The sequence below is a fragment of the Lepidochelys olivacea genome (assembly GCF_965140295.1).
Source record: "Lepidochelys olivacea isolate rLepOli2 genome assembly, chromosome: 2".
Classification (NCBI taxonomy): domain Eukaryota; kingdom Metazoa; phylum Chordata; order Testudines; family Cheloniidae; genus Lepidochelys; species Lepidochelys olivacea.
In genome coordinates this window covers 251,355,293-251,383,002 of record NC_140412.1, presented here as the reverse complement: position 1 = coordinate 251,383,002, position 27,710 = coordinate 251,355,293, and the positions used below count along the sequence as shown (strand labels likewise).

Genomic DNA, 27,710 nt, shown 5'->3' with positions numbered 1-27,710 from the left:
ATTGAAGATAGTATAGAGACATTGACAAAAATCTCCACTGGTAATATTGTGTACTTACACTCAGATCCGTCTAATCAGGCCAGCATGACATGAAATAGTCGCTTTAGTACAGAATCCAGTTGCAGCATTATTGTTCCTTGATCTGGTTACAGCACAGTTCCATTTTTGTAGGTCCTTCTCTGGGTTTCATAACTGGCTAAATTGGACAGCTGTATTAGTAATGTAGACAGAGCCTTAGGCCTTAATAGTTCCAACAATTACTGCTGCATCGGGCCTGGGCTCTGGAATAAACTCCTTGTATCTAAAAGATTTACTACCCTAACTATATCTGTATCTCAATTTAATGAAAATGTTAAGGATAATTTGATGGTCTGTTGCCAGCGTAATTTTAAATAAAATGTCTTCATTCTTTGGCAATGTATGCTGGCACACATGTGTAACTAAAGGAAAGTGCTTAAGTGAAGAGCTCTTTACATAATTGTCTTGCCAATGTCTTATCTTACAGAAAAGGTCTAGTTTTCAGTGTTTTATTCAGAGTAAATAAAGAAAGGGGTGGGGGGGAGGGGGGAAACAACCAAACAAAAAAACCTGGCAGACCATATTTGTAGCAAACCTTAATGAATATTACTAGAAATCAGAAGTTGGCCTAACACAGTACTTGGATAGACCTTAGACCTTGACTCTTATAAATTAGAATACTTTCAACTCCCTTACTGTGTGTTTACTAGGCACTGTTGTAGAAGAATGTTGCTGCATCTGAGGAAAATGCAGCACACAGTGAGGCATTGTCTGTGTGTGCATCATAGCACTGAATGTGAATTTGGTGAGTCTACACGTAAGGTCAGGACCTCTTATTATAACTGTATGCAGAGATGGAAAAGTCAGGGTGAATTTATGAGAACTTGGCCACCAGCTTCTAAAGTACTATGTGGTGGCCAAATAAATTCTTAACTGGCCATCCTTTTTAAGTGCTGAGTGAGGTGATGAAAATAAATGCACAGAACAGGATTACTGCAGTAACAATGGGTTGCAAATACATTATTTTTGGCTTGTTTAGCATTAATGCATTTTTATTGTAAACTCAAAGTACATAAATAGCACTAATAAAATTAATTAATTGTAATATTACCAGCATGTGCAATATTCCTTTGCTTTTTTATGCTATTTAATTTTGTAAAAATGTGTTGAGTGAGAATTTATGAAAACTATTAAATCTGTCACTGACAGAGGCAAGGCTGTGCCTATAGCTTAAAGTAACAGTAAGTCACTAACATAAGTAGCTACCAGATTATAAAAGTTAACATGTTATTTTCAGTAAGTGTTACATTTACGGTCGTAAATTAGTACTCAGCAGTCCATTAACTGAAAGTCCTCATCAATTCTTGGGAAAGATGTTTCTTTTGTTTTCATTACTGCCAATAGCCCAGTAATCATTCCTGTTTCTTGTCTGCTCAGTGTTGATGCCATGCTGCTGATACACCAGATTTACATTAAGACCTTGCTACTGAACAGTGCAGGCATGGAGTGTTGCATGCAAATGTGGAAAGTAAAACGTGATGGCAGGTCAGGGAGCATAAGAAAACGTGGTCCTGCGTTAATCAGAAGACTGCTATGCAGCCACGGCGTTTCTCCTGTCTTTCAGTACCAGGAGTTAGCCCTAGGAGGGAGTGCATATTAAATGTTTCTCTAGCAGAGGCAGTGCTAGCTCATTAGGGGCCCTAAGCAGGAATATTTTTGGCCCTCCTCCTTCCCCCCCCCCCAACACATAATAAAAAGTGAAAAGGGGGCCCCCTTGAGCTTCTTGGGGCCTTAAGCAATTGTTTAGTCTCCTGGTGCCTAGTGCCGGCTCTGCTCTCTCGTATGATGAGGATTTAGGGTGACCAGAGAGCAAATGTGAAAAATCGGGATGGGGGTGGGGAGTAATAGGAGCCCATATAAGAAAAGACCCAAAAATCGGGACTGTCCCTATAAAATTGGGACATCTTGTCACGCTATGAGGACTGTGGTGCTTTTGTCCATGTGTCCTCAGATATGACCATTTTCTACCCATGCCCTGCCTCATTTTCATCCTATGCACTTGTGAGTACACTACAGTCCATGGTGTGATTGCAGCACAGGTAGACATACCCATGCTAGCTTTACCTGGAATAGCGTGGCTAAAAATAGCAGTGTAGCTGCAGTGGCATGGGCTTCAGTGCAGATTAGCAACCTGAGTACAGACCCAGGATCCTCTGTGTGTTTGTACAGTCCATGCTGAAGTCTGTGCCACCACGTCTACACTGCTATTTTTAGTTGCGGTAGTGCAGGTGTGTCTACTCACGCTGCAATCACACCTTGGATTGCAGTGTAGTCATACCTTAAGAGAGTAGACATTCAGGTCGCTTCAGATTTACCTCCATACAGTGCAAACGAATACAGCCAGAACTTAGCTGTATTTCTGCTCCTGCACTGTCTTCACTCATACTTGCACTGAAACAGGACAACGTTGCACACCCTGCTGGGCTCTATGTATGGCTTGTAAAATCCAGGTTTATAGATACTTATGTTCATGCAGCTTTCCACATATTTTACAATAGGTTATAACAAGTAGACAAATATATTCTCTGTGTACCAGTGCCATCTACTGGATAGAATACAGCAGCTCAACCGTGTGTCATAGGCCCTGCGAAGATGTGGGCTGTGTTTCTTCAAATCTGCACCAGGAAGCCAGCAGGAAGGGCTGGCAGAAACAGAAAGAGCGAATTTCTACTAGAATTCTTTGAGGAGGTCAACAAGCATGTGGACAAGAGGGATCCACTGGATATAGTGTTCTTAGGTTTTCAGAAAGCCTTTGACAAGGTCTATCACCAAAGGCTCTTGAACAAAGTAAGCTGTCATGGAATAAGAGGGAATGTCCTCTCATGGACTGGTAACTGGTTAAAAGATAGGAAACAAAGGGTAGGAATAAATGGTCAGTTTTCAGACTGGAGAGAGGTAAATAGTAGTGTCCCCCAGGGGTCTGTTCTGGGACCAGTCCTATTCAACATATTCATAAATGATCTGGAAAAAGGCGTAAAGAGTGAGGTGGGACAATTTGAAGATGATACAAAACTACTCACGATAGTTAAGTCCCAAGCAGACTGCAAAAGGAACTCACAAAACTGGGTAACTGAGCAACAAAATGGCAGATGAAATTCAATGTTGATAAATGCAAAGTAATGCACATTGGAAAACATAATCCCAACTATATATATAAAATGGTGGGGTCTAAATTAGCTTTACCACTCAAGAAAGAGATCTTGGAGTCATTGTGGATAGTTCTCTGGAAACATCCACTCAATGTGCAGCAGCAGTCAAAAAAGCGAACAGAATGTTTGGGATCATTAAGGAAGGGATAGATAATAAGACAGAAAATATCATATTGTCGCTCTATAAATGCCCACATCTAGAATACTGTGTGCAGATGTGGTCGCCCCATCTCAAAAAAGATATATTGGAATTGGAAAAGGTTCAGAAAAGGGCAACAAAATGATTAGGGGTATGGAACAGCTTCCGTATGAGGAGAGATGAATAAGACTGGGACTTTTCAGCTTGGAAAATAGAGGACTACGGTGGGATATGATGGAGGTCTATAAAATCATGACTGGTGTGGAGAAACTAAATAAGGAAATGTTATTTATTCCTTCTCATAACACAAAAACTAGGGGGTCACCACATGAAATTAACAGGCAGCAGGTTTAAAACAAACAAAAGGAAGTATTTCTTCACACAACGTACAGTCCACCTTTGGAACTCTTTGCCAGAGGACGTTGTGAAGGCCAAGACTATAACAGGGTTCAAAAAAGAACTAGATAAGTTCATGGAGGATAGGTCCATCAATGGCTATTAGCCAGGATGGTCAGGGCTGGTATCCCTAGCCTCTGTTTGCCAGAAACTGGGAATGGGCGACAGGGGATGTATCACTTCATGATTACCTGCTCTGTTCATTCCCTCTGGGGCACCTGGCATTGGCCATTGTTGGAAGACAGGATACTGGGCTAGATGGACCTTTGGTCTGACCTAGTCTGGCCGTTCTTATGTTCTTATGTGGCTTTAGGGTTAATGCTAATGTAGATGTTTATATTCTGATGAAGTTCCTTGTTCAGTATTATTTTAGGGATTCAAATTTCTCATGTAACCATATGTGCCCATTCAGGGTGCCTAGACCATATAGTAAAAACTATAAAATAAAGAGATAAACAAAACATAAATAACACAGCTATACTCACCCCAGCCCATCTCTTCTTCAACAGCCTTTTTGAAGGAGAAAAATTTGGGCTCTGCAGCAGTGTGCCCAAAAGCTTAACAACTCTTGACTCTGGTGGATCAAGGTGAGCAGAAGGGAACGAGTTCCAAAGCTGAGGACTTCTCATATAGAATGCCCTGCCCACATCCCCTTCTCATTTTTAATGAGGGAACTCCAGTTTGTGTGTCTCTACTGATCTCCACTGTGACTGTATGCCACGGAGAGAGAGGTGATCTCTCAGGTAACCGGGTCTCAAACCACTGTAACCGGTTCCACTTGGAAGCTTATTGGAAGCCACTGCAGCTACCAGAGTAGTGGTCTAATATGTTCCCAGTGTGCTGCTTCACTTAATAACTGGGCTGCAGCATTCTGCACTAGCATCAGTTTTGGAGTGGTCCCAAGGTGAAGCCCCGTGCAGAGTGCATCTGTGACCCGTGGCTCAGTTGGTCACAAGTGAGGATGCCAAATTCAGGACAAACTGCTGAGAAATAGGGCAAACATAAGCCAAAACTAGTCGTTATCCTTTCATAAGATATACCAAACCAGCCACAAAAGTAAACTCCTCTTACACCACACTGGATAACAAGAAGTCATAAAAGCAGTTTCCTTGGGCATTCCAGTACTTATATCACCACCAAAAACACTGGATTCAGAGATGAGTGGTTCTTTACAATCATTCTCATCAAATGAAAGGTTCTTCTGATCCCCAAGGACCAGCCACACACCTAAGTCAATATACAACTTGGAGCTTACCCAAAAATCATGCTGATGCCAATCCTTTAGTACCTAAAATCTAAAGGTTTATTAAAGAAAGAAAGAAAGAAAGAAAGAAAGAAAGAAAGAAAGAAAGAAAGAAAGAAAGAAAGAAAGAAAGATGAGAGTTAAAATTGGTTAAAGGAATCAAATACAGTAGTTGCAAAGTTCTTGGTTTAGGCTTGTAGCAGTGATGGAAAAAACTGCTGGCTTAATAAGACTCTCCCTGGTTGCTTCCAAATAATTGAAAGGTCCTCAATTCCTTGGTTTGAGTGATCCCATTCGTATAAATTCATAGTCCAGAGGCTTGGGCAAGAAAAAGGCTGGAGCAGGATAGAGGCAAAATGAAGTAGTTTCCGGGGCCTTTTATAGCTTCAGCCATGTGGACGGAATCCCATTGTTCTTACTGTGGAAAATTACAGCAACAAGATGGAGTTTGGAGTCACACTGGCAAGTCACATGTCCATGCATTTCGCTTAGTCATTGCAGGAAGCCATTAAGTGTAGATCAGCGTCTCCCACGGTCCATTGTTAGTTAAATGTTCTTTTGATGGGCCACTCAATTTGAATAGTCCCTCCAAGAACTTCTGGCTAGCTACCTTGTGGGTGTTACCTCAGGAGCAAACATTTGAAATTCAAGTATAGAGCCCATATTTATAACTTCAAATGCAAAAATGATACATGCATACAGATAGCATAATCATAACCAGAAAATCATAACCTTTTCATAGACACATCACTTGACCACCTTTGTACAAGATTTGCTGCAAATATATAACAGTGATTGCAACAATGATCTATCTGGTCATATTTTAATCAGATAATGTCACAGCATCACAGCAATCTAATCTCAAAGTGACAAAGATCCACAATGACAGAATAGTTTGCATTCATCTTGCAAATCAGAAATGGGGAAAAAAGTGCCCTTAACCACATTGATACCTGGCCATCCAGGAGCAGCCCACAATATAATACCACACCTGTAAAATTGCACACCTGTTTTACAAATGGCAGTCTAAATTTGGCCAACCCTTCTGTCTGCTTTATGTCCCATGTCTTACATACAGCACTCGGGTTAAATACACCTCAGAATGATATTAGTCTTTTTCACAACTGCATCATATTGTTGATTTGTATTCAATTTGAGATCCACTTTAACCCCCAAAGCCTTTTCAGGAATACTACTGCCTAGCCAGTTATTCCCCATTTGGTAGCTGTGCATTTGATTTTTCTTTCCTAAGTGAAGTTCTTTGCGCTTGTTATGAATTGAATTTCATCTTGTTGATTTCAGACCAATTCTCCAATTTGTAAAGGTTCTTTTGGATTCTAATTTTGTCCTCCAATTTGCTTGAAACCCCTCCCAGCTTGGTGTCATCTACAAATTTTACAAGCATACTCTCCACTCCATTATCCAAGTCATTAATGAAAATACTGACTAGTATCAGACCCAGGACTGACCTCTGTGGGACCCACTAGATATGCCCTTCCAATTTGACAGCGAATCCTTGATAGCTACTCTTTGAGTACATTTTTTCAACCAATTGTGCATCCACCTTAATAATTTCATCGAGACCACATTTCCCTTGTTTGCTGATGAGACGGTCATGTGTGACTGTCTCAAAAGTCTTACTAAAATCAAGATATATTTATCAACCTATTATCCTCTATGTGCTTACAGATTTTGTCTGAGAAACTGCTTCTGAAGTCCTTTTTCCTTTTCTTCCCAAGAACCCTACCTACCAGTTCTCTGTGTTTGTTAAAGTCTGCTTTTTTGAAGTCCATTGTCATTCTGCTGCTCTCACTCCTTGCTTTCCTTAGGGTATGTCTACATTGCAATGTAAGCCTGGACTCAGACTGAAGCCCAGACCCCTTTCCATTCACACACAATTCTATCTAACTTGGGCCCTGGGCACCTCAGTATTGGAAGGTTTGAACCTAAGGTTGCTAATTTTGGTTGGATGTATTCCTGGAGATTTCATCGCATGATATAATCTTTAATTAAAGATTAATCTTTAATTCCTGGAGACTCCAGGCCAATCCTGGAGGGTTGACAACCCTATTTGAACCCGAGTTCCACAGGGACTCAGGCCCATACTCCATTATTTTTCAGTGTGGATGCAGGTCGGACCTGGGTCTCCTAGACTTGGGTCCTGAGAGTCTACCAATGCTATCCCACAATACCATGGGACAGCATCCTTTGTCCTTTCTATCCCAAGACTGGCCAATTGACTCCCAGGAAATGGAAACCACCTTCCTGGTTCAAATACAGCTGCTCGGTGTTTAACCCTTCCATTTTGTTCTGACCACTGAGCTGCAAGCAGAGTGAACCTTCTCCTGAGTTTGTTTCACCAACATGAAGAAGTCCTTTGCCAAGCGCATTGCTAGCCGGTCATGGAAGAACAGTCAGATTTTGGTTGATCTCTGGTGTAAGGGAAGCTAACAATTTGACTTTAGCAAGAGTTCCCAGAATGACGATGTGTATGAGCTAACAGAGAAGAAGCTGGTAGTGTTGGGGATTTGCTGAACCAACAACCAGTGCAGGGAGTGGATTAAGTGGCTCAAGACCAATTACCAGAAAGCCACGGATAAGAACCACTGGGAATTTGCTATCATCTTGCTGCTTTTGTGAGGAATTTAGCCAAGTGCTGGGTACTGCGCATAGCACCAAGCTACAAGTGCTTCATGAAGCTTGGTCTGCCTGGATGGTGACCTCCTCTGCACTGAATCCAGTGTAGGACTTGCGGGGAGCCAGCAGGCACCAGGTCAGGCTGCTGAAATGACTCTTGTACTCAAGCACCTTCTGGGTCCCTACTCAGAGGAGATTTTTAATGCCCTTCCAGAGGAGCTGCCTGCTGAGGAACCAGCATCAGAAACACAAGAGGCAGAAGTAGCCCCTGAGCCTGGTAAGCTTCTGGCTCCACATTAGTACAGGAATGTGAGGGATTTCCGGTTCATTACCCAATGCAAAATTTCTTGCCAGCCATCAGCAGCAGCATGTGCCCACTAATAGCAGATTGCACACCAGTGCCCTGGCGTAACTCACCAACACCACTACAGTGGAATTGCATCTTACACGGGGGTTAGGTTCTAAAGTCAGTGTGTAAGTCGAAAATCGCGTATAGTCAAAATTACCCTTGAAAATCCCTTAAATCGCCCATAAAGTACAGTATATAGTACATGGTTTTGTGTATACAACCCTGTACAGTAATATGTATAAATATATAATGTATGTATAAATATATAATATACAGTAATGTACAGTATATAATAAAGAGTACCTATGCAAAATATAATTTTACAGTACTGTATTTTTAATTACAGGGGGGTAATTACAGGGGGTCGTCAGGGCTTGATGTCGATCCAGGAGACGGAGGTGACAGAGAGCTTGGGTGATGGAGAGCGAGTCATAGACGAAGTGGTTGGCTCTGGTTCAGCTCGTGAAGTTGATTGCGTGGGCTCATCTGCTGCTGGTTGTTTTTCCTTGAAAAACATGGTGATTGGCAACTGTTGCTGTTGTCTCTTGAGCTCAACATTTCTTGATACGGTCTCAAATCATCTGTAATACTATGTGTGATTTTGAGGCTTCGTTCCATAGAGGGATCGTATTTAGAAATTAAATCATTCAAGTGTTTCGCTGCTTGGAACACTTCAGCAAATTGGACTTGCCTTTCTGATTTCGACGTGTAAGTGCAGTTGGGCATTTTTTTCCAGAAGAGCCCAGTCTCATCTGGAAGAAAGCCCTTGTCTTCTATGATTTTCTTTAATTGTTCGGGGTAGGCTTTTGCTGCCTCTTCATTGGCAGATGCAGCTTCACCAGTAGTCTGCATGTTTTTGAGGTTGCAGACCTCAAGGGTACCCCTTTTACCCTTACCCAGAGACATTCAACAAGTCTGTCTCCTATTTCCACCTCAATCTCAGTCCAAGTGTATACATTTTTAACATATAAGGCAACACCTCCTCCCTTTTTTCCCTGACGGTCCTTCCTGAGCAAGCTGTACCCTTCTATACCAATATTCCAGTCCTCCTCCTCTTCCTCTTGCTCCATCAGAGGCCTTTGGTTGGTCAGAAAACCGCCACCAGACTGTCAGCTGAATGCTCTGGATGCTCTGAATGCTCATGGATGCTCTGCCCATATGCTGAAACAGGAGTGAAAGCCCAAGCAAGAGAAGCTCTTCAAATGGTGATTCCTCCATGTTGCCGGCTTTGGTTGCCAGGAGTGTGCAGACCCAAAAGACAGCTCAGCAGGATCGGTTGGGAACTTGGTAGGCTGTGGCAACTTCCTGTAACGTGTAGGGTGGCCAGTCAAGTTTTCCCACACTGCACCACAAACTAGGGGCTAGAGTGGCCACAGCTGGTGTGGGCCCTAGGAATTCTGGGATATGGTGATTTGACTAGGGTATGCATACTGCAGTGTGGATGCTGGAGCCCCATGTTTGGGCCCTGGGTCAGAAAGTCTAAACCTAGGGTCAATATGCAATGTGGAGCTCAAACCCTGGGCTTGGAAACCCAGGGTCTATGGATGGAAGTTCCAGTAATCCTAGGCTTACATTACAGTCTAGACATACCCTTAGAATACTGAAATCTGTTATTTCATGATCACCTTCAGATTTGCAATCAATTCTTCCCTGTCAGTCAGAATCAAGTCTAAAATGCCTCCCCTTTCTTCCCTCCCCCATTACTTTCTCCACCTTCTGAAACAAGAAGTTGTCCCCATACATTCGCAGAACTGACTGGACATTCTTTGTTTTGCCATATTACTTTTCCAACATATATCTGGGTAGTTAAAGTCTTGTGTTCTGGATATTTCTGTTTGTTTTAGTAGCACCTTGTGCACTTCCTACTCCTGATTTGGTGGACCCCCCACCATGATGTCACCCCTATTTCTCTCCCCTCCCCTTTTATCTTCACCCAGAGACTTTCAAATGATCTGCCTCTCAGCTCCTTCAGGACCTCAGAACAAGTGTATGTGTTCTTAATGTACAGTGCAACATCTCCTCCCTTTCAGAAAGAACTCTGTCTGTTCTTTCTGAAAAAGCTGTACTCCTCTGTACCAATATTCCAGTCATGAGATTTATCCCACCAAATCTCTGTGATGCCAATTAAGTCATAATTTAGCTTGTGTCCTAAAACTTCCAGTTCTTCCTGTATATTCCCCAGGCTCCATGTATTTGTGTATAGACATCTAAGATGTTAAGCAGATTCCCCTGCTGGTTTCCCTCTTGTTGCTTCTCTGACCTTATTGTTATTTTCCGCTCCTCCCCCCAGTTCTTGACTTAGGCAACCAGGGGACCTGGGTGGGGACCTGAGCACTGTGTACTATCCAAGGTGCCCAGCAGGCAGTCTCCTCCCTGAAGAGCAGCAGGTTCTCCTTCCTTCTCAGGTGCCACTGTAGTCTTCTCTGGTTGGCTTTTATCCTCCTTTCTAGATGTATGCATTTTTGTGTATGCATTATGATAATGATGATAATTATATGACTACAAACTATTTTTCTACATGACCCCTACCAAGCGGCGCAACTGAAGGGAAAGCCCTGCTCAACCCCTGTGGCCCAGGTTTGGTGCATCCCTAGTTGCACTGTGGGGATGGTGCATGTACATTCCACTCAGCACATAGGAGCTGTGAGGAGATGGAGATGGAGGTGAACTGTTCAGCGAATTTAAGCTGCCAAATTCTAACAAACTTCTACTGAGTGCCTGTAAACTGAGATTTTTCACGGGTTTATGACTTGGTCAAATTTGAGTGGATTTTCAGAAGGATGGCAAAAAGCACATCCCTAGCGCCAGGATGATCACCCTGACAAATTTCTAGGTCTTGATCCAAAGCATAGAGATTTTACTACTTCTCAATGAATTTTTTTGAACATACACAAAACAATGTATTTTTCCCAGATCTCACTCTTGGAAATGGCTGAATCTTTTAGCTGAAGCTTTCCAAAAAAATTCAGCTGGAGGCAAACACTTGACCTGGAAAACTTCAGCCTGAACAGTTAAAGTTTGGCAAAGTTATAAGCAACTGAAAACAGTGTCTGAGAGTGTAGGGTCGAGCAGCCTTAACTGTAGGCAATGAAAAAATATGAATAACTGAATTTATGTATTTTTCACTGGTAACTCTGATTATTTTCTCAGCACTAATAGTGAAAATAGGCTAGTAAGTTTCACTTTCATTATACTCACTATCACTTCCTAGCTCTGATGCATTATACAATTCAAGGGAATATTTAAGTCCAAAGGAAAATGGTATTCATTAGATTGTTTTTAATTCTGTGAAAACATTTCTACTGATCTTGTCAAAACCTTGTTTTTATAGAACCTAACTTTTAAGTGTACAATACGTTGGTCTGATAGTATCCCTCTTATTTTTTGCAACAACATGTATTAGAATAGTTAGGCAATTCTTTGTATCTGTTATAGAGATATTTTCCCATCCTTTACAGAAAAATATTGTGGGTTTGACAAAGTATTTCTCTGCTCTTAATCAGTTGTACTGTGCTTTGAAAATGTAATGTGCTATAAAGCTGTTAGGTATTATTAAATATTACTATTGTTTTATTTTATTCTCATAATTTGCTGTAATATAAGAAAATTCCTAGGGAACACTTAAGATTGACCTCAACCTGTGTCTGAATTCTGCCGCGTGACCATGATAAAAGATCACAGAAAGAATCCTGTTTTCCCTCCCTTGCTAGCTATCCTACCCTCTTTCAGGGCCCAGTCTTGGGGCCAGATTCTGATCTCAGTTTCAGAGGTGTAAATCTGGAGGAACTCCACTCATTTCAGTGCAGTTACTGTAATTTTAAACAAGTACAACTGGGAACAGAATCTAACCCTTACTCTTTAAAACTTCTGTGAAGACTGGTACTCATGGATTATAGACAATTATAAACCCCACTGAAAACTGGGACTTCAAATGCACGGTTTCAGTTGGTTGACTAGTGTGTAAATCTCTGGGGTCACACATATGGTGGCACTCCAGAAATCTGCCTGACCATTTAAGAAAGCAGCAAGACTATGGCTTTGTAGCAGCAGCCGAGCAGTCTGTCTTGCTTGAATCTGACTCTAGACTTTGAACACTGGCTTTTCCCTGCTCCTACAGCAATTGATCCAACAACAGGAATACAGGTGTGGGAGAATAGCTCCACTCCTGTTTCAGGCCAGCAAGGATTGGTATTGTTTTATATGCCCTTGACTTCAACCTTGAGCACTGATGCCTTGTTCATTTGTGAAAGGACTGCTATTTTAGGCCTTAACAATATTTTGACACTGTGTTCATCCCAAATTGAGACAAAAAGTCGAACTGTCATATATTTTTGGGGATAAAAAGTTCTGAAATTTTTTTATTTGGAATGCCAAAAAGCAACATTTTGACATTTTTGATTGAAACGAAATGTTGATTTGAAGAGATATATTTAGTTTTGAATTGATATTTCAATTTAAAATGACATTTTAAATTGAAACGTTTCTGTTCAAATTTACATTTTGAAATGAAGTGTTTCAGTTCAAATTAACAGGAAACAAAACTTTTCAATCTGAAATGTCGCCTAGGGGGAAAAAATATATTTTCCTGTGCAGCACATTTTCAGATAAAAAAACTTTACTGGAAATTTTTTGTCTAACTTTATAAGCAATGATGTAAGAATAAATAACAATAGCATAATGATAGATGTAATGGAATGTGCCTTAGTCACAGTGCTGTGGTAAAAAATTCTAAGGGTAAAATTTCTGATTGTTTGTACTGTAAGGAATTCTAGACTGAAGTTTTAAAGAAAATTTGGACATCAAAGACAGAAGTGCTCCCCTTTTAGCATAATGTATCTGAGTTACAACATATTTTTATTTTCAAAAAAAAAATGCTGCTGGAAAGAAATATTGGTGTTGTTAGGAACAAAGAAATCACAAGCAGTAGCATCTTTTCTAAAGAGTAAGAATAAGTTCATGAAGGACCAATTGGCTTCTATTCATGAAACCAGACCTGTGAGCAACCCTTTATAATCCTAGTTCCTGCAAAATGATGGGAGAAGATAAAGGGGTTGTTGTGTGGCTTGGAAAGAAAGAAAAGGCTCAAAGAATGTGCAAAAAGAAAAAAGATCAGAGAGTTAAGGAACAACTATATTATGTGTTATACAGAAGACAAGGAGCTGAAATACGGTACAGAAGGCAAGGGAAAGCCAGTGAATTCATATTAGTGAATACTAGTGATACTCAAAGGGGTCTAGCTAGTAGATGTATATTCACGAACTCTTATGTTTATGTGTAAAACATGAGCCATTCTTTATCTTTCAGGTTAACTGTAAAGTTGAGTTTTCTGACTTTTGTGCATTTAAATTCTCAGCTATAACATCAACATATTTTTGTGGATCTTTTCTGTTTATTTTTTTAAAAAGAAACTAAACAGAGAAACCACTTGTATGTTTAGCTAGTTTCAGTAAGTGCAATTTATTCAATATATGGAGTTACAGGCAGACATATATTTATTATGTTAGTTTCCTTCATTTTATAAAAACACATCTAGAGTGGCCTCTAGGGCATGTGCAAAAAATCATTAATATTTGCAAACATACATTCGTCAACTGGACTTGTCAATTAACAATAATGGGAAATATCTCAAATCACCTCTTCAGGAATAACCTTGGCCAACAGATGAGCCTTGTATTATCATGATGTGTCGGTTTTTCTAAATAGTCCCGAACCACTTCTTCCTTCACAGAGGGCTGGCCACCTCCTCCCCATGCTGTGCTGCCCAGTGCAGTAGTCTGGGAGCTGACCTTGTTCGTGAAGACAGAGGCAAAAAAAGCATTGAGTACATTAGCTTTTTCCACATCCTCTGTCACTAGGTTGCCTCCCTCATTCAGTAAGGGGCCCACACTTTCCTTGGCTTTCTTCTTATTGCCAACATACCTGAAGAAACCCTTCTTGTTACTCTTAACATCCCTCGCTAGCTGCAACTCCAGGTGTGATTTAGCCTTTCTGATTTCATTCCTACATGCCCGAGCAATATTTATATACTCATCCCTGGTCATTTGTCCAATCTTCCACTTCTTGTAAGCCTCTTTTTTGTGTTTCAGATCAGCAAGAATTTCACTGTGAAGCCAAGCTGGTCACCTGCCATATTTACTATTCTTTCTACACATCGGGATGGTTTGTGCCTGTAACCTCAATAAGGAGTCTTTAATATACAGCCAGCTCTCCTGGACTCCTTTCCCCCTCATGTTATTCTCCCAGGGGATCTTGCCCATCAGTTCCCTGAGGGAGTCAAAGTCTGCTTTTCTGAAGTCCAGGGTCCGTATTCTGCTGCTTTCCTTTCTTCCTTGTGTCAGGATCCTGAACTCAACCATCTCATGGTCACTGCCTCCCAGGTTCCCATCCACTTTTGCTTCCCCTACTAATTCTTCCTGGTTTGTGAGCAGCAGGTCAAGAAGAGCTCTGCCGCTAGTTGGTTCCTCCAGCACTTGCACCAGGAAATTGTCCCCTACAGTTTCCAGAAACTTCCTGGATTGTCTGTGCACCGCTGTATTGCTCTCCCAGCAGATATCAGGATGATTGAAGTCGCCCATGAGAACCAGGGCGTGCGATCTAGTAGCTTCTGCGAGTTGCCAGAAGAAAGCCTCGTTCACCTCATCCCCCTGGTCCGGTGGTCTATAGCAGACTCCCACCACGACATCACCCTTGTTGCTCACGCTTCTAAACTTAATCCAGAGACTCTCAGGTTTTTCTGCAGTTTCATACTTGAGCTCTGAGCAGTCATACTGCTCCCTTACATACAATGCAACTCCCCCACCTTTTCTGGCCTCCCTGTCCTTCCTGAACAGTTTATACCCATCCATGACAGTACTCCAGTCATTATTATTTGCAGGAGATAATTCTGCCCTCTTCTTGTTTACAATGTTACCTGAAAGTGAGAACAGGTGTTCTCATGGCACTGTTGTAGCCAGCGTTGCAAGATATTTACGTGCCAGATGCGCATACTTCAACCATCATTCCAGGGGACGTGTTCATGTTGATGATGGGTTCCATTCGAAAACCATCCAAAGCAGTGCGGACCGATGCATGTTCATTTTTATTATCGGAGTCAGATGCCACAAGGAGAAGGTTGATTTTCTTTTTTGGTAGTTCGGGTTCTGTAGTTTCCGCATCAGAGTGTTGCTCTTTTAAGATTTCTGAAAGCATGCTCCCTATCTCATCCCTCTCAGATTTTGGAAGGCACTTCAGATTCTTAAATCTTGGGTCAAGTGCTGTAGCTATCTTTAGAAATCACATTGCTACCTTCTTTGTGTTTTGTGAAATTTTCAATGGAAGTGTTCTTAAAATGAACAACATGTGCTGGGTCATCATCTAAGACCGCTATAACATGAAATATATGTAGGTAAAACAGACCAGGAGATGTACAATTCTTCCCTAAGGAGTTCAGTCACAAATTTAATTAATATGTTATTTTTTTAACGAGTGTCATCATCATGGAAGCATGTCCTCTGGAAAGGTGGCCAAAGCATGAAGGGGCATATGAACATTTAGCATATCTGGCACATAAATACCTTGCAATGCTGGCTGCAAAAGTGCCATGCACATGCCTGTTCTCGTTTTCTGGTGGTATTGTAAATAAAAAGAGGGCAGCGTTATCTTCTGTAACTGTAAACAAACTAGTTTGTCTTAGCGATTGGCTGAACAAGAAGTAGGACTGAGTGGACTTGTAGCCTCTTACATTTTACATAATTTTGGTTTTGAGTGCAGTTATGTAACAAACAAACAAAATCTACATTTGTAAGTTGCACTTTCAGGACAAAGAGATTGCACTACAGTACTTGTATGAGGTGAATTGAAAAATACTATTTCTTCTGTTTATCATTTTTACAGTGTGTGGTGTTTAGATGCTGCTTGTAATTATTAGAACTGGGAGCACTGGCTGTTGGGAGTCTGAAAGGACAGGAAACAGGAAGGGGGGCGGGGAAGTTGAGGAGCCTAAGTGAGAGCTACCGAGGGTGCAGCAGGAGCTTGGTAAAGAGGTTTCCACTTTCAAAATAAAGTCCTGTTGAAGTTTGTTAGTACCTTGCCTGGTTGCTACAACAGAGTGCAAATATTTGTAATCAAAATATACACTTTGATTTCAATTACAACACAAAGTACAAGATATATATGAACATGTAGAAAAACATCCAAAATATTTAATAAATTTCAAGTTGTAGTCTCTTGTTTAACACTGCGATTAAAACGGCGACTAATTGCGATTAATTTTTTTGAGTTAATTGTGTGAGATAACTGCGGTTAATCAACAGTCCTAATAATTAGACAATGTAAATATGCAAAGTTCAGATCCACAACTGGAACCAAATCTGTGCTTTGGCCTGTTATGGCGACAGGTCAGAGTTAAGTTTGGATCTGGAGCTGACCTTCTCCACTACAGTTCAGAGCGGTCTGGATTCAGTGTTCTGGTTCGGGTAGACTTCAGTTATATAAAGATAACTCACCTTTATCTAACTGTCAAGGGAAAAGCATCTAAATCCTTTAACTAGTGGTAGCTTTGGACAAAAATATTTTCCCTACACACATTCTGGTTTTGGGCGAATCCACTGCATTTTGGAGGAACCGAAACGTGGATAACCGGGGTTCAGATCAGGGGTGCTTGGATGCGACCGTTAGGTTCAGACCAGAAGGGTCAGTCTAAGCTGACATTCAGGGTTAGCGAAGGGGGGTCGGGGTACGGTGACACTGGGGTGCCGGGTGAGGTGCCATGCGTTCGGGTAAGGGGGATTCTGGTTCAGGCCCTGGGGGGCTGGAAAACTGAGCTGTGCCCGGGGAACAGGGGTTCGGGCAACTGCCCCTGGGGACAGTCAGGAGCCTGCCTGTTCGGGGGGGGGGGGGAGGGCTGCGGCCGGCCTGCTGCGGGGGAAGAGCGGCTCTGCGGAGATGGATTGGAGGGCAGGGAGGGCCCTGACTGATGCAGCGAGGAGCCGGCCCAGCTTAGAGCACAGGCTCCCTCTATTCGGTCAGGACCCACGGCACGGCCCCCCTCGGCCATGCCTGTGGCCGGTCTGCGAGAACGGCCCGCAGGCGAGCTGCCGCGGGGCGGCGGTCACGAGCGAGGGGCGACACGCAACCGAGCCCAGCCCGCGGCCGGGCCAGGCTCTGACAGGCACGAATTCCAACTCGAGGCCGGGCGCGCGCTGGAGGCCGCCAGCGCGCGTCCCCGGCGGTTGCGGCGCGGCCGCGCGCCGATTGGCTGGCCGGCGGGAGCGCGCACAGGGAGCTGGTCGGCGGCCATTTTCTGTCTGGAGCCGGCTGAGTCCTAGTGCAAGAGAGGCAGCCGAGCCAGCCCCCCTCCCCTGCACGGAGCAGTAGCTGGTGGTCAGAGAGGAGGGGGCTTGGGGAGGCGGGGGAGCGAGAGGGGCGAGTGGGGGAGTGTGGGAGGGGGAGCGGCCCCTCCTGGCTGGAGGCAGCCCGGCGGCAGCAGTGGGAGGGAGGCAGCGAGGGTGGCACCGGGGTGCCTGGGTTTGTGCCTCCCCTGGCCGGGCAGCGACTGCCCCTTCCCCAGCCCCGGTCATTGCCCCTGTGCAGCGTCAGTCAGCCTGGGAGGCAGCACGGGCGCCGCTCTAGATGGGATAAGCTGTAAACATGTTCAGCTTTGAAGGGGATTTCAAAACCAGGCCCAAGGTGTCTCTTGGAGGAGCTAGTCGGAAGGTAAGAAACGCGGGGGGTCTGGCTGTGGTCTGTCTGAATTATTGATCGTGTCTGATTTTCCTAGCCTGCCTGTTTTGCCTTTTGCACCCAGCGGCTGGGCCTTACAGATGGGAGCAGGTGTGACGAAGGGGTTTTACGGGGCAGAAAGAGAAATGCCTCTCCACCGCCATGGGTGATGTGTTTGCTCACTTGTTTTGATTTGTGTTTTAAATCAGGCCACGCACCCCTAAGAGCTCCAGAGGTATTCAAAAGTGATCTGATTTGTAGTGGGAACCATGCTTGGAGCAGCTAGTTTCTAGGGCTCGTTGAGTGAAGGGAGATAGTTAGGAACCTCTGTCTTTTCTTTTAACGAAAAGTCTTCATTGAAACATACAACAAAAATCATGCGTCATTGGAATGGGGGAGGGATATACTTGTAAAACTTAAAATTAATGCAAATTCATGCGGCCTCCATCCCAAATGGCTCAGGGTTCTCAGGTCACAATTTTATTCCTTCCTCACCAAGTTGGCATTCAGATGGCAAACTGAAATCAATGTATCATATGGAGAGTAAGTAGCAGTCAGTAGATGCTGTTGCTGTACTAGAGTACTGTATCATCCCCCCCGTTTATTGCTAAAAGGAAGTTAAATGGTTTGGTTAGAGCTTGCTGATTGGGAAGGGTTATAAATAATTTAATTTGTCAGCCACAGGGGACTCTCAGACCTAAAGAGCAAACAAATTCCAAAACACTTTTTGAAGCAGTCTGATTGAAAAGGTGGGGCTCCCTTTGGTTCATCAATTAGATTTGGGTTCTGCTTGTCATGATCACTATCATGGGGGGAGCTGTTTGAGCTTTGATGTAGTGTATTTGTTGTTCAATAACATAGATTAAAATATAGATTTGGGGCTGTGTATTATAATCGTAGGTTTCAGAGTAGCAGCCCTGTTAGTCTGTATTCACAATAAGAGAAGAAGTACTTGTGGCACCTTAGAGACTAACAAATTTATTTGAGCATAAGCTTTCGTGAGCTACAGCTCACTTCATCATCAGATGAAGTGAGCTGTAGCTCACGAAAGCTTATGCTCAGATAAATTTGTTAGTCTCTAAGGTGCCACAAGTACTTGAAGTGAGCTGTAGCTCACGAAAGCTTATGCTCAAATAAATTTGTTAGTCTCTAAGGTGCCACAAGTACTCCTTTTCTTTTTATTATAATCATGTTTGTTGTTCTGGGACTTTTTATGTTAGGTAGTAAACTTAGAAGTCTGGGCTAATAAGAGAAAATTATGTTACCTGATATTAAATTCACAGTGAACTTTGCTATCACAGTATTATCTGCTACATATTTTCATAAAGAAAATGTACATTAGAACTGTATTAAGTGTGTGTAACTATTCATCTGAATTATAGAGGAACTATCTTCCTCTGACACTTCTGATGACTAAAAGCCATTTATGGTCATTAGAACACATACATAGCATTACATTTTTGTATGCCAAAAGTTGAATAAATCTTAATAGGTAAAAGTGGCAATTGGCCGAGCATGCCCTTCTCTTCAGGAATGTGTTTTAGGTATTTTACATCCTTTGGCATCAAATTATGATCGCTAATAGTATCACTTACAGAATACGATTCCTCTTCCAGAAGGGAAAAAAGTATCATAATATCTTCTGATACTATTATTAATTTTTCTAGTTTATGTAAATTGCAGTTGGATTCCCAATCATGGTGGGAATAATATTTTATAATGTGGAATAATATTTTGTAATATGAAATAATTTACTAATATATTCTGAATTAGCACACACAAAGGTTAAATTCCTATAAGGGTAAAGTTGCAAGGGTAAATGTTCAAAAGCAAGGAAATGTGAAAGCCGAAATTGAGCATACAACTCTGTCCCATACAATTTACTTCTTCGATCTTGTCTAGATGGATGGGCACCGTTGTCTTCAGTAGCTCTGCCCTGATGCATGCATCTGCCTTCCTAGATCTACTTAGTGTTTGTGTTATCAGTGGGACTACTTACTTGAGTAAAGTTATGGTTTTCAATATTAATATGGGCATCGTAGGAAGCTCTAATATAGATATGTGTTTTGAAGAAAGTACTTACAGCATTTGGTGAAGATAATAGTTGAACTTTATTTATGTCATGTCACATGAAAAATGCAGATTATCACAATTTCTGCATAACAGGACATGCTATAGTAGATATATTGGTGTGGCAAATATTTGCATAGAGTTCAGGAATTGTGCATCTCACTGTTTTTGCTGATACCACATGATAGACTTTTGTGGGGAATTTCCCCATACTAAAGGGTTACAAAATCCAAAACAGGTTTCAGAGTAGCAGCCGTGTTAGTCTGTATTCGCAAAAAGAAAAGGAGTACTTGTGGCACCTTAGATTTGTTAGTACTTGTGGCACCTTAGAGACTAACAAATTTAAGGTGCCGCAAGTACTCCTTTTCTTTTTGAAAATCCAAAACGTGTTTCTTGTGTCAATTTTTTTCTGAAAGTTTGAACTGTTCTTTGGCATAAACTCTCCCCTCGCCAAGTTGTTTGTACCTTTTAAAAAAAGATACAATTCAAACCTCTAATGCTGCAAAAGAATCCACTCGGGCAGATCCTGGCACCAGTGCAGAGCTCCATTGAAGTCCAGCCAAGCTCTGTATGGGTGCATGGTTCTGCCTACATTGATAAAATTGCAGGATTAGGGTTCAAGTAAATGGTACTGTTTAAGTATGTATATAGACTGTCTGCTTCCAAAATTAAGGCCTTGTCTGCTCTAGGAATGTTTTGCTGGTATGGTTATACTGGTATAGCTAAACTTTCAAAACACTTCTAGTGTGGTTTCATAAACTATATTGGCATAAATATAGTTATACTGGAGTGAATGTGTCCCACACTAGGCGTTATATTGGCATAGCTGCTATTAAAAAAAATTAAAAAAAAATCTTACTCCCTAACTAACATCTATACTGGTACAACTTTTAGGTGTAGACCAGGCCTAAGGGACATTTTAATAGGCCAATTTATTTGGAAGGGACATTTAGGTATTTGGGCCTAAAAGTTGATTAATATGGTTGATTAATATTAAGTTGATAAGTTGATTGATTAATAAGTTGATTAATAGGCCTACACTGTGTTGTACAATGGCAGGTCTTTCTTAAAGGGACACTGAGTTAAAAATCATATTTAAAAAGAGTTATTTACTGGTGTTACTAACAGCTTTCTTGATCCAAGATGCTGAATGTAATGTAATTTATCACTGTGGTTGTATAGAGTTGGCTTGGGTACTAAAAATAGACTAGTTCAGTTTTGCTCTAAATCATTTTACTTTTTGATTCATGTGCATTAATATAATCTGGAATGTAATTTTTAAAGGGAAATGTTTAAATCCAGTCTTTTAATTGAACTAAAAAATCATTAATTTTTGTTTTAGATTTCATTAAACCTCCTGATTGCTAGAAAAAAAAAATGTTCCTAATGTTACAGTACCTGAGAGAGTTCCTTTGAAGATTTCAGTTGTAATTTTTTAGTAATTTTTTAAATGTTTCATTGTAAATAAACCTGTGACTGCATGATATTCTCTATCAAAGGACCTGCAAACACCACTGGTAGTGTTTACTTCCATGCTTAGTCCCATTGACTTCAATAGGACTAGTCGTACTAGTTATGTATTTGTTTGCAGGATCAGCTATTATCCATGCAGAATTTATTTAGAATTAGATGACCAGTTGGTTTATTTTCATTTTTTGTAGTGTCTTCCTACAAATCGCACTGGTACCCTGGCTTTTGAGATCCTTTGAATATCACTGTTAGTTTCAGTCTTCATTTAACTATTACTCCTTTTCTTTTTGCTAATACAGACTAACACGGTGTTACTCTGAAACCTGAAGTAAGCTTCTAGGCCTTTTCATTTGAAAGGTAGTCTTCAAACTGAAAACTGATTGTCATGGTTGAGAGTTGAAGAAAAATCCCCATAACATTCTGAGTTACTTGTGGACTACCTTCTATACCTACTCCAGAGGTTGTTTTTGAGGTCTAAAAGGCTTGAAGCTACAGAACCTCTGATCTGGGGGAGGAAGAGTTGGTTTGGGAAGTGATGGGCCAAAGAATCACTTTGCTGACCTGCTGCCAAAATCTTTAGGCTGTCCTTGATTTCAGCTAAAAACTGCTTTAAATACTTTGGATTAATTAAGGTCAGATCTACAGTACTGGCCAATTGTCAAGGTTGGTCAACTTTTACCCTCAACAGAAACTTGGGTGCTAAACCTGCAACTGCATCCATGTTGGCAGATCCCAGACCCTGTGTGGAATCCCATTTAAGTCAAAGGACTTTGAATGGGAGTAGGGACTTGCCCATGAGAGCTCTTTGCAGGGTATTGACATGGTAATGACATATTGTAATACTTGGCAGGACAAACTGTTAAAAGGGACACTGTCAATACAAGCTTATCCCAAAATGTAGAATTTGTAAAACAAACTTTTATAAAACTTAAGCCCATTAAATAGTATCATAATTTAAAAAACAACAACAAATCCAACACCTGTTTTAAAATAAATATTCCCCTGCAGTGTTTGTAACTCAGATATTTCAATACCACAAAACTGAAAGTGAAACTGACTTCATTGGTATTTTATCTGTTTATTAAATTGATGCTTGGAGAAATAAATAGTGTCAAGTAAATTGGGCTTTTAAAATTCTTTCAATTTGAATAATCTGAGGTTTTTAATAATGAACTAAGAAATTTGTTCACATAATATTGGTATGACTTTTTACATTGACATCATCACTTTAAGAATGAGAATTCTTGTATTTTTTTAATAGGAGGTACACTGATAGGATCTAGAGAAAGTACTTAGCTTGCATAATGTAGTCTGCACGTGGAATGACTCACTAGGAAATAAACAGAAATTGGTGAGCTAAACAGTAGGAATAAGGGCCCCAGTACTGCAATGAGATCTGAACAGGCACAAGGGTCTGCTGGAATAGATTTTATTGTGGGATCTGGATTTACAATTATATGTATCTGTAAGAATTATAGAATTGTGGGATCTGTTTGAATGGGAATAAAAAGTGATATGTGACACAACTGGTTTATTGATTGAAAGCTTTTCATCCTTTCTTTCAAAAAGGAAGTCTTAAACTTATTTTATTTAGAGGTTTTCATTATATCTAATTTTTTTTTAGAAATGCATTTTACAAGAAAATATTTTATATTGCATTTGTAACTGCGCGCCAGATCACTGTTAAATTACTGGATCCTAGGGTTTTAGATTGTGATTAAAATTTGTGTTCTGGGTGTTGGTACCCTGGGAAAGAATTATAGTGCTTTATTGTACCTGCAAATGATACAGCATTGGCAGACCCTTATGCAGAGGTGGAGTCCAGACTCCAAACTGGTATAAGGCACTGCCCATACCAATATTTCTGTAATGTCGAGGCCTAAGTTTTGCAGTAGACTACACTGTTTCCACTGCATAGATCTAGAGTTCCGAGGTAATGCTGTTCATGTATTCTTACAATCTCACCAGGGAAACCTTAGAAACAATTTATAAATACATATATTTTCTGGGGGGTTTCTTCCTTCTACTTCATGGGGAATTTTCCTCATCCTTATATTGAAGTTACAAATTATGAAGTGATAGTTAAGGTTGCAGAAGCTATTCCATTCTAACCTGTTGTTCTCAATCCTTTGGTACTTTTTGAAAATTTGGGATGAAATTTCTAATCTTAAGGATGAACTTTTTTCTGTAAGTTTCAGAAAAATTGGACAAGATACTTAGTTATCAGGCTGTGGAAAACATACATCTTTCCAGTTTTGATATAATAAATCAAATAACATGCTGCTAAAAATTATAACCGGTTGTTTGTTTATATTACAGTAGAGTCTAGAGCAGGGGCGGGCAAACTTTTTGGCCTGAGGGCCACATCGGGTTTCCAAAATTGATGGAGGGCCAGTTAGGGGAGGCTGTCTCTCCCCAGACAGCTAGGCGTGGCCCGGCCCCTGCCTCCTATCTGACACCCCCTGCTTGTTGCCCACTGACGGTCCCCCCGGAACTCCTGCACCCCCAACGGGGCCCCTGCCCCATCCAACCCCCCAGTTCCCTGCCCTCTGATTGCCCCGACCCCTATCCATACCTCTAACCACACCCCTGAACCCCCCTGCCCTCTATCCAACTCCCCCTGCCTCCTTACCATGCTGCCTGGAGAACCGGTGGCTGGCCGTGCCGCCCAGAGCACCAGGTCAGGCTGCGGTTCTGCAACTGTGCTGCCCAGAGTGTTGTGCCAGTGGTGCGGTGCACTGAGAACAGCGGGGGAGGGGCCAGGGACTAGCCTCCCAGGCCAGGAGTTCAGGGGCTGGGCAGGAAGGTCCTGTGGGCCGTAGTTTGCCCACCTCTGGTCGAGAGCAGTGCTACTCAAAGTGGTGGTCTGCGGACCGGTGTCGGTCCACGAGCCATCGGCTGCCAGTCTGTGCACACATTGGGGAAAAAAAAATGCCGGTCCCCCACATTAGATAGCTTGAGAGGCACTGGTCTAGAGGCTCCAGTCAGGTCAGGGCCCCATTGCTTTACAGACATATAGTAAAGACAGTTCCAGCCCCAAAGAATTTCTCATCTCTTATAGACCATCTCTTCAACCTTTTTAGATCCATGAACCCATAAAGTCAAGTCTTAGGATTGGTGAAATCATTTATACATTACACTGGAGCATATTTTCTACAGTACAGTGGAGCAAAATGAGGAGAAGAAAATTAAAAATTAGAAATGTTTCCTTGTTTATTATGTATTGGTGTTTCTGATGGTCACTCAATAATAACCCACCTCTGTTTTCTGAAGCATCATATCAATTGGAATCTTACAGTGTGGATTTGATTTAAATCAAATTGGTATAAATCATGATTTCAATCACTAGTCAGGAAGACTTGATTTAATCATGGATTTCTACATAAAAGTGCATTCTGGAATATGCTGCTCAAACAGTTTCACTTTTGTTTCTACTGCGGGTCTCTCCCTTCTCACATTTATCTCCAGACTTCTTCTCCTTGTTCAGATCTATTCTGCCCCCAACAATCTTCTATTGAACTTTTTGAAACTTTGCACTTTCAGAGAGAGGTAAGGGATTGACTCTGTGTACACAAATTTGCAGAGGGACAATAGGGTTGAGGTCTGTTATTTCACACCTTTATATATATATATATATATATATATATATATATATATATATATATGTATATGTATTAAAAAACATTTTTGCTGTTAACAAGCATGTTATCTCTGCAGACACAAATCCACAGTTTGAGAACTGCAAAACTAAGTATATCTGATGGTATCTTCTAGACTGAGCACTGAGTCCCATTGCGTAGATAGAAAGATTAACCTAAATAATCTATACAGAAGCTCCTAGAACCCCATAAAATTGGGTCCATAATCCATGAACTATTGGAACTCATTTACAACATTTTTCCTAAACATTACATGAATATATTGTCTCATACTATAGAACTAGAATTTATAATCCCTATTCCATGATGAGTTATCTTTGAGCTATAATGTATATTAATGAAAACTATCTTTAGATAGGTTTTTTCCTGAAAAAGCATTTTATAAAAAAAAAATATGATTTTTTTTATTTAGGAAAAAAACCATTGATTTTTATCCACCCTGGTATCTTACTTAATACACCAGTGAAACTGCAAGCTTTCCCTTGATGTATAATGCAGTGCAGCCAGTTGTTGTGGTTTTTTTTTTTAAAATTTTCAACTTGCCATTTCTAGGTTTTAAAATGAACAGGAGTACTTGTAAAAAGAAAAGGAGTACTTGTGGCACCTTAGAGACTAACCAATTTATTTGAGCATGAGCTTTTGTAGCTCACGAAAGCTCATGCTCAAATAAATTGGTTAGTCTCTAAGGTGCCACAAGTACTCCTTTTCTTTTTGCAAAGACAGACTAACACGGCTGTTACTCTGAAAGGAGTACTTGTGGCACCTTAGAGACTAACCAATTTATTAGAGCATGAGCTTTCGTGAGCTACAGCCCACTTCATCGGATGCGTAGATTGGAATATATAGTGAGATATTTTACACACACGCACACACACACACAGAAGGTGGAAGTTGCCATACAAACTGTAAGAGGCTAATTAATTAAGATGAGCTATTATCAGCAGGAGAAAAAAACTTTTGTAGTGATAATCAAGATGGCCCAGTTAGACAGTTGACAAGAAGGTGTGAGGATACTTAACATAGGGGAATAGATTCAATATGTGTAATGACCCAGCCACTCCCAGTCTCCATTCAAACCCAAATTAATGGTATCTAGTTTGCATATTAATTCAAGCTCAGTGTCCATTTATTCTTTTGTGTAGAGACTGTCCGGTTTGGCCATTGTACATGGCAGAGGAGCATTGCTGGCACAAATCTGACATCAGAAATCATAACAGTCAAAAACCGGTAGGAGAACACTTCAACCTGTCTGGCCACTCAGTAAATGATTTAAGGGTGGCAATTATGCAATAGAAAAGCTTCAGAAACAGACTCCAACGAGAATCTGCTGAACTTGAATTAATATGCAAACTAGAGACCATTAATTTGGGTTTGAATGGAGAGTGGGAGTGGCTGGGTCATTACACATATTGAATCTATTTCCCCATGTTAAGTATCCTCACACCTTCTTGTCAACTGTCTAAATGGGCCATCTTGATTATCACTACAAAAGTTTTCTCCTGCTGATAATAGCTCATACAGTTTGTATGGCAACTTCCACCATCTCTGTATGTATATATATATCTTCTTACTATATGTTCCATTCTATGCATCCGATGAAGTGAGCTGTAGCCCACGAAAGCTTATGCTCTAATAAATGTGTTAGTCTCTAAGGTGCCACAAGTACTCCTGCTCTTTTTGCGGATACAGACTAACGTGGCTGCTACTCTGAAACCTAGGTTTTAAAATGTAACTGGTGAACCTAGCAAAGGCCTTAAAACACTCAACTTCATGGCTGTATGTAATGTAATAACTTTTGAATGCCACGTCTAATCAATTCCAAAATTTTAGGGAATGTTCTCAGCACCAGTGGACAGAACCTTATTGATTTTGGGGAAAATCGAAACTGAAAGAGGAAAAATGGAGGACATATGGAGCCCCTGACATCTGAGTAGCACAGCCACATCTTTAGGCACCTCTGCAATTGTCTGTAGATCAAATAACTGGTTGATGGCACCAGTAATGCTTCCCAGCATAACAATCCCACCATTTCATCTCTGCTTATCCTCCCAATAGAGTTTAACATGTTGACACCCTGAATGTCTTATCTCCCAGACAGAAAGAAGAATAATGGCAGGAGGATGTGTGGGGAATTAGGGCATGTACACAATCCCTGGCAGGGGGGAGATTGGGAGACCCTGGTATAGGAAGGTCGGGGAAAGGGGCATACAGACTTCCTTGTATGGGTAAAGGTATGATTGGGGGGCAGACAGAGCCTTGGGCACAGTGCGGGGAATAGGGGCACACAGAACTCCTGTCCCAGGAGAGACTGGAGGGAGTTGCAGGGAGTTTTTGAAATAAGGGGGGAAGGGAGAGTGGCAGACAGAGTTTTGAGGGAGTGGTGGTTGTGTGTAGTAAGCATGGCCTACAGAAGCTACAAACTGTTATCCCCTGGTATTCTAAATGTTACTTTAAAAAAGTGTCTCTTCTGCTGTAATCACTGATTTTTCTTACTGTGAGCCTTTCTTTCTATAATATGCTTTGTCCTCTGCCTGCTTCCTTCAATTCTCTGTTTCTCTGGTCTCTCCTTCAACTTTCTTGCCTGTGTCATTGTCTTCGTCTGCTCCATTTTGTCTTTGCATGTCTATTTTTTGTCATCTTGCTTCTGTCTTTGTCCTTGTGCTTTGTCTACCTTTCTTCTGCTTGGCTCTGCTCTGCTTATCTTCTTCCTGTGCTTGATAAGTGAAATATACAGGATTCCAGATGTCTGAAGCTACTGTCTGCTTTCACTTCAAAATTTAGGACTCTTTCATGCTGTACTTTCCTGCCTCTGGGACTGCAT

The 27,710-nt window shown here is 41.3% G+C and overlaps 1 protein-coding gene across 1 annotated transcript in view; it reads left to right on the top strand.

Moving 5' to 3' along the window:
- The first annotated feature begins 17,421 nt into the window (after positions 1 to 17,421).
- Positions 17,422 to 27,710, top strand: part of UBE3C (ubiquitin protein ligase E3C) — a 168,544-nt gene continuing 158,255 nt past the window's right edge. The window contains exon 1 of the mRNA XM_084621594.1: positions 17,422 to 17,684. Within this exon, the coding sequence (XP_084477720.1) occupies positions 17,619 to 17,684 (66 nt within the window). The 5' untranslated portion in view covers positions 17,422 to 17,618. The remainder of the gene's footprint in view (positions 17,685 to 27,710) is intronic.